The sequence below is a fragment of the Sphaeramia orbicularis genome, chromosome 22, assembly GCF_902148855.1.
Source record: "Sphaeramia orbicularis chromosome 22, fSphaOr1.1, whole genome shotgun sequence".
Lineage (NCBI taxonomy): Eukaryota > Metazoa > Chordata > Actinopteri > Kurtiformes > Apogonidae > Sphaeramia > Sphaeramia orbicularis.
In genome coordinates, this window is record NC_043978.1 from 43,953,806 (window position 1) to 43,961,276 (window position 7,471).

At 39.5% G+C, this 7,471-nt stretch overlaps 1 protein-coding gene across 1 annotated transcript; it reads right to left on the reverse strand.

The window, feature by feature from the left end:
• Positions 1 to 2,246: 2,246 nt before the first annotated feature.
• Positions 2,247 to 7,389, reverse strand: qrsl1 (glutaminyl-tRNA amidotransferase subunit QRSL1). Its single transcript, XM_030126628.1, has 12 exons — positions 7,282 to 7,389; positions 6,214 to 6,373; positions 6,032 to 6,130; positions 5,847 to 5,943; positions 5,597 to 5,758; positions 5,328 to 5,503; positions 4,653 to 4,765; positions 4,034 to 4,226; positions 3,830 to 3,947; positions 3,509 to 3,714; positions 2,809 to 3,093; positions 2,247 to 2,368 (listed from the first exon to the last, which is right to left on the reverse strand). Exons 1-11 carry the CDS (start codon positions 7,303 to 7,305, stop codon positions 2,894 to 2,896), a joined length of 1,548 nt encoding a protein of 515 aa, XP_029982488.1. The 5' UTR covers positions 7,306 to 7,389; the 3' UTR covers positions 2,247 to 2,368; positions 2,809 to 2,893.
• Between the last annotated feature and the right edge of the window lie 82 nt (positions 7,390 to 7,471).

Sequence of the window (7,471 nt, forward strand, 5' to 3'; positions counted from 1 at the left end):
CTTATGTTATCTTAGTCATGATAGAGCAGAAGTTTTCTATAACAATGCTCAATACACATGTTGATAACAGCCTTTTACTGTTCCTGTTTAGGTCTTGTTTATCTTGCTAAGGAACTTGCCACAGAAAAGGACACAAGCCACAAGCCCTTGCTGTCCTGTCTAATCCGATTTTATTTATGTGACCTCTTTAAATTAAGCAGAATCCAAAGAGACCTTCTGTGTTGAGTCATCCCTCTATGAATTAAAGTCTAATTAAAGTAGGTTTCAGACTCGACGTAGCAGGCGTGGTGACTGCCTGAGCAAGGATTTGGAGAGAGTCTTCAGCCAAATTAAGGAGCGGTAAACGGCCTGGAAAAACTCACTTTTTTGTTAAACAGTTGTGCAGTGGAAATATTTGACCTAATCAAACTGAGTTTTTTTTTTTTTAAAGAACTGATACAGAGTGAAAAGAGAAGAGGAAGCCCAAGTAGCCTACATACCTGGTCATAGCAGTGAACAGGGAAATGAGATAATCCTATTCAGTACTCAATGATTCAGCGGAGGAGCCTTTGTAAGCATTCAGACTTCTCTATCATATCAAATGTCGCTTACATCCATTACTCTGATGTGCAATAATTAAGTACAGAGGAATATTTCAGATTCAGATCTTTGCAAACATGCAATTCAAATGACTGCTGTCCACTTTAATTCTTGCACATTCCAGACCATGCATGTGTATGACAGGGACAAGGACAGGGTAAAGACTCCCTCCTGTATGAAAATAGGTCATGGGTTACATGGAGCTGGAGTCAAATGAGAGCACCTATTGCAGACTTTCTTAACACGTTGTGCAGCACCCTAGGCCACTTTCCACTCCTGAACCGACTGCATCAATTTCACCTTCACTGTAATGTTCCAGGAACTTTATCTGCTAGAGCCAAAATAGTTTTTGGAATCTGCTGTTGCTTGATCGCCGCAAGTGATTTTGTGTAACAGAAATGACCTTTTCCTACACATTCAGCTGCAAAAGCTGCTTTGTCTGTTTAGGAATGGAGAATGCTGGCGAGCTAAGGTCCAGACCTGAAAGACGGACAAGAAGTGACCCCTAGGGGAGGTGCGAAGGCTTGCCAGGAAGCTTTGGCATCACTCCTGGGTGTTTTTTTTCTTCAGGTTAGAACATGTAGCAGGTAAGTAAGTAAGTAAGTAAGTAAGTAAGTAAGTAAGTAAATTTTATTTATAGAGCACTTTTCACAGACAGTCACAAAGTGCTTTATCAATTCAGGTGGAACTAATGCTTTAGCAATGGAGCACCCTGAACTCATTTTTGGACATACAACAAACCAAACTACTGCCATGGTGATCTGTCACTAGACTAGAAAAAAAGTTTAGGCTTGGACAAGGATCCTGTTTTTGCACTGTTTGTACAGTTTGCACTTTAATGTTCTGAGATTTGCAATGCAAATGGGCTCATTGCAGCCACTGATATTGTTAAAATGTTTATCTTTGTTACCAAAATGTGTTTGTTGTTCTAAAAAAATAACTTTATTGTCATAGTTGTAAGATTGCGCAATTCCTATTTTTATTTGGAAAAATATAGTCTCAGGGAGCAGTCTGGTTGAGTTTATTTGGATTGTTCAAGCAAAAATCTAAGTTATTTTTAATTTGCACAACAAATTATTAAGGAAAAGCAAAAAGTATTGTTACGATATTGATGTTTCTTTCAATGTTATAATCACACCACTGATACAATGTTGTTGGGGTTGAGGGGGCCCCTGAGAGAAAAAGACTGAGAACCACTGCTTTAAAGAAACCATATTAAAGATGTCTTTCAAGTGTGAGCATATATACATATATTATTATAATTATGAGGATACAAGAAAAGTATGTGCAGTTTTAAAAACACAGAAAACATCACAATAGCCTACAAGAGTGGCAAAAGTCAGTATTTAGTGTGATGTCTGTTCCTAGTAGACCTTTGTCTATTAACAGAGAAAAACACTGCTCATAAAGTTGGAATAAAATATTTTTACCTCCTCTCATGAAACAATGGTGACTGATTCATTGTTGATACATGAAGTGGAACTGGGACTCACTGAACCTGGTCAAAGCTATTTACTGATGTGTAAAAACAGAAATAAAAAGAGGAATTTGATTGAAAACAAAACTATTGCAACTTTAAGGGTAACAGTGCATATGTACACAGGAATGCACAAGAAAACAAACATGACGTGTATGTCTGAGGGCATAGTCAAAATAAAAGCTATGCATTCAATGTATCCATTTTCCTTTTATTGAATTGGAGCATGTTTTTTCTAAAAACAGCAGCATCCTGTCCCAGCAAATGACATATTATGCATGTTTTTAAATAATGACTGTTGGCATTTTGCAACTAGAAAAGCACTCGGAGAGCGCAGACCTCCGCCAAGGCAGATCAGCGTGTGTCCCCTCCCCGATCACCACCAAAATTTAATCATTTGTTCCTTGTGCCAGTATCAACATTTCCTGAAATTTCCATCCAAATCTGTCCATAACTTTTTTAGTTATCTTGCACAGAGACAGACAGACAAACAAACCAACACCGGCAAAAACATACGAGGGCTGTTCAATAAGTTCATGGCCTCACCCAGAACAGAACAACACAGACTGATAATTTATATTTTATTTTTCAACATAATCTCCATTTACAGCAATGCACTTGGTCCATCGATGTTCAAGCATCACTATCCCATCACCATTGACACGGACCAATGCATTTGATTTTTACTCAGTATTTCTGGGTGAGGCCATGAACTTATTGAACAGCCCTCGTAACCTCCTTGGCGGAGGTAATGAATTGTCCAGGATGTATGCACCATGAGTCCATTATTTGAGCCTGAGATTAATAACTTATACAGCATTTACACCCATATCAGGATCATACAGCTGAAGTCTGCTCCCTTTTGGTTGGTTCACTGGATTCTCCAAAGTCACTGATGGAGGGAAACCCAACCCTCTGCTCAATCCACCGGGCAACACTTAGCAGTTTGTTGTCTTGAAGGGCTGGACCTATGAGCTGTAGGCCAATAGGAAGGCCTCGTCTTGATAAAGAGGTTGGCACGGAAACAGCAGGGAGACCTGTGGAGACCAAAAAAAACAAGGGGTTTAAAAGTTCAAGTGGAGGCAAAGATCTCAAGGTTAGTTACAGATTAGTTTGGACTGTGATAAAAAGGGGAAGAGGTAAACATATCCCATTATGGCTCTGAGCTACACATTAATCTGAGCTGAAATTATAATCAGTGTTCAGGATGTTGATTTGCAGGTTAACAAAGAGAGAACCCTTTAAGTTTCCCTATAATATTTAGAGTTCACTGCAATAAAATCCTGTTACTTAGGGAAGTTAACTAGACTGAAAACTGAAAGTGTGAACGCACACTGAATCTAAGTAATCATGCATGCATAATATAACCACCACACTTCTTATATATGCATGAACAATGTAACAGTTTCAGCGTGGAGACTTCCTTTCTTCGTTTTTCATCCCTCTCTGTACCTGCCATGTTGACAGGCTGGGTAAAGACGTCCTCCTGCGTGCTGCGTGTTCGGTTGTCTTCCTGTGTGAAGTCAGAGTAACACGTGGCATCGGTCAGCGTGGCAGGCGTCAGCAGCACATCCACGCCTGAGCGGAAAACACGTCTGAAATCATCTGTGATCAGCCGACGAACTCTCTGGGCCTTTAAAAAGTAGTGCTCATAGTTCCTGGGAATATAAGTGTGAAAAGTGTCAACAGATTAAGTTTTTTTTAAAAATTTACTTTTAATCAGATGAAAAGCTACTTCGTAACTGTTTGGTAAGTTTCAATCTGATGTCTTACTGTTTAAGCAGGAAGTAGTTTCCAGACAGTATCCTCCCTCTCACCACATCATTGAAGCCCTCATGTCTGGTTGAGGCATACATGGCTTCAGTGGAACTATCCACCTCACTGCGGTGGCCTGACAGCAAAATGTCACATCAGTACTTTTACACCTCATAGAGCGAACACAACATTTCCATGCATTTTTCAATATTAAGTGTATACCGTATTCCAGGCCGTCAAAGCGTGCCATGTTAGAAGCCACCTCAGCGCAGCACAGGACGTGGTAACACACAATGGAGTGCTGGGTGTGGGGGAGAGACACCTGCTCCACCCGCGCCCCCGCTCGCTCAAACATGTCAGCAACACGACTCCACTGCGCTACAGTCTCGTCAGACAGCCCCGGGGCATGGTACTCCTGACATCATAGCATACAATATGGACAGTGTCACTGTATTAAACATTAATGCCAGGATTTAGGAACACAACTAATGACTATTTTTTATAACTGATTACTTTGTCAGTTGTTCCTGCGATTAATGAATTAATTGACTGGAAGATAAAATGGAAGGTAAATTGGCAGTTTAGTGTTTCTCAAAGCTTAATTTGACATCAACAAATGTCTTCCTTGGACCATAATCTAAAGATTTACCAATGTACCAGTGATACAGGAGAAAAGACTCCTGAGAATCCAAATGACTGATTATAAAGCTATAATGACTAATTTTAACATCTTACTGATAAATCATTGTAGCTCTAAAGACATGCAATCATAACATGTGCAACTGCTGTAGCATTTATTGATATAGAATGGACTCTGATTTTAATATGAAGCTAAACTCACCTTAGGGATGCCTACACAGATGTTCCTGACATCAAAGTCTTCAGGTAGTTCTGTAAAGGATGGGGGGGCAGGAATTGTGGTTGAATCTTTCACATCAAGGCCCTGAAGGACACCTGTGTGACATACGAACAAATTACCAGTGTAGGTCAACCAACATGTGACAGTATAACAAATAATCAAACATTTGGAGATGTGGCTCTAATTTACAACCTTATATCTACTGGCTTACAAAGAGCAAGCAAAAGGTTAACAATTTGTTGAATTAACAACATGCTGGTACAGGGAGATGAAACCATGTAGATTATGAAGTATGACATGGAAAACTGCATCAACTGCTCCAAACCTTGTAGTGTAAAAGCAGAACTAACTGGACTAAATGTATACATTTATTAGTTATCTGTAACCACTTAATTCCCTGGGCAGACTGGAGCTTATCCCAGCACCTATGCCTGATTTAGTTCAATAAACAGATGAAAAATGAACCCTGGTTAGGGCCTCAGATGTAAAAACACCCTTAACTTCCTTCTGGTTATGGATTCAATTAATATCATAAAACATGAAATGACAATATTAGTCCGTGAAATCATAAAAGAAGACAGAACCAATATAATGGCAACAAGAGGAAGAACTTTTTGTTTCCTCAGCAATAAATGTAATGAGGCATTTGTTCCCTACCTAAAACAACAGCTGCATCATTAACACTACGGGTCATGATGCCTGGGACATCCATGGAGTTCACAAGGGGGATAAGGCCATGTCTGGACAGTAGACCATAGGTGGGCTTCAGGGCTACAACACCACACAGGGATCCTGGGTTACGTGTAGATCCTCCTGTGTCTGAACCCAGAGCCCTGCCATGGAGAACAGTACATTTTAATACATTTTTCTCAGTAGTATTTTGAATTAAATAGCTTTTTTTAAAACAACATTTTGATTTTCCTTACAAGTAGCTTGTGAGTGAAGCCACAGCCACAGCACTTCCACCTGAACTTCCTCCACTGATGACCCAGTCAGACTGTGGCTCCACCCCCTTCTGTTCTCTGTAAGGAGCAGCATAGCTCCAGGGGTTCCTCACTGGACCAAAAGCCCCATCAGTGCTTCCTGAACTGGGAGACAAAAAAAGACCGCTAGAAACACTTCAAATGTACTCACTGAGTGTTATCCATATTCTGGTATTTATGGTATTTGCTTTACCCCATGGCAAACTCATCCATGTTGGTCTTCCCGATGAGAACTGCTCCTTGGTCAAGGAGCTTTTGGACCACTGTGGCATTAAATGGTGGAATGTAGTCTGAATCAGAAGTAAAGGAAGATTATAGTAACTGTTACTTAACTACTACAGAATTGACAGAATAGTATGAGGTATAGCACATACAAACCTTTGAGCATCCTGGAAGCACATGTGGTTTTGACATTTTCAGTACAGAAGTTGTCCTTGACGGCAAAAGGGATTCCATCTAATAAACCCCTGGGAGTGCCTACAGGAAAATATCATCAAACCATTAATACTTAGAATTCCATGCAGCATATACACCGAGTATATAAACTTATATGTCCATACCTTGCAGGAGTCTGGTTTCTGCTTCTTGAGCCTGTTTCAGTGCCAGATCTTCTGTCACTGTAATGTAAGCATTGAGATGATGTGTTTTCTTGACACGGTTCAGACATTTCCTGCAGAGCTCTGTCGGGGAGATCCTTCCTTCTCTGAGTGCCAAGGACACCTGGAGAAAAATGATCAAATATTAGTGAGTATAATAGTTAAAACAGCAATATACATATCACTACATAAATAACAGTTTTCAGCTCTGGAAAAATAAGAGACACTGCAAACTTACAAACCTGAACCCCATTGAAAACTTATGGACTATGCTCACTGGAGACAGGGGGGTTAAAACAGAGACTGCTCCGTATCCATGATAAGTCATGGTTTATTCTGTGGTTAGGTAATTCTATCACATACTAATCTCTGAACTCTGGGTTTAAATAATATTTCAGTTGTTTAAAGGGAAAATGAACCCGTCTGAAAACACAATTAACAGTCTGTATTATTTTGACAGACTGTAACCTTCTGCAAATAAATGCTGTTAATCCATCTTTTTATTTGGAATTATTGAGGAATATTACCATTAGTTTGTGGAATAAACACCGATGTTTCTGCAGATAAATACTGAAACCAGTGAATCAAGTAGTCTGTTATTTTATCCAGACCTGTATTTACAAATATTAGCCCTTCATAATAGGCACTTTAAAGATATTATTATTACTACAGTGGATTTAGGTAGAATCTGAAGTACAAGATCATATGCACAAACACAAGAGGCAAAATACTGTATGTAGCGTATATATGCACTTTAACATTTGTGACAACAATGCAGGCATCAGGACAACCAGACAAATCTTTAAACTTCTGTCAAACAGATTGTTTACTTACTGCCTAAGCGAGTAAGCAAAGAATAAGAGTAAGCAAGGAAAAAAAGATATAAAGAATGTTTGGAACAAGGCTAAGATAACCTCCAGAAATATAACTTAAGCTAGTTATGAATCCACAATAACCGCCCAATTAATAGATAGACGCGGTTCAAAAACACAGATAACTAAGCTAAGCAAACAAGCAAACAGTCGTACAAACCTCTTTTATTGTCAAGCTGAGCATATTTACTATATCTTCATTAACATCCTGTTAAATTGACTGCAACCTTCGCAAAATGTGATGTACACTACTGGGCTGCCATGTTTGTTTCGTAAACAGCCGTCCAATATCCTCTTGTCTGATTGGACGAGCCGTGAAGAAGCCACGCTGTGATTGGTTAATTCAGAGA

Excerpts from the sequence above, each read along its gene's own strand:
- qrsl1 (XM_030126628.1), bottom strand. The coding sequence starts at position 7,305 with ATGCTCAGCTTGACAATAAAAGAG. Across the intron at positions 3,715-3,829 it reads AACTACTTCCTGCTTAAACA|GAACTATGAGCACTACTTTT; the intron begins GTAAGACATCAG and ends TTATATTCCCAG. Across the intron at positions 3,094-3,508 it reads CCAGCCTGTCAACATGGCAG|GTCTCCCTGCTGTTTCCGTG; the intron begins GTACAGAGAGGG and ends TGGTCTCCACAG.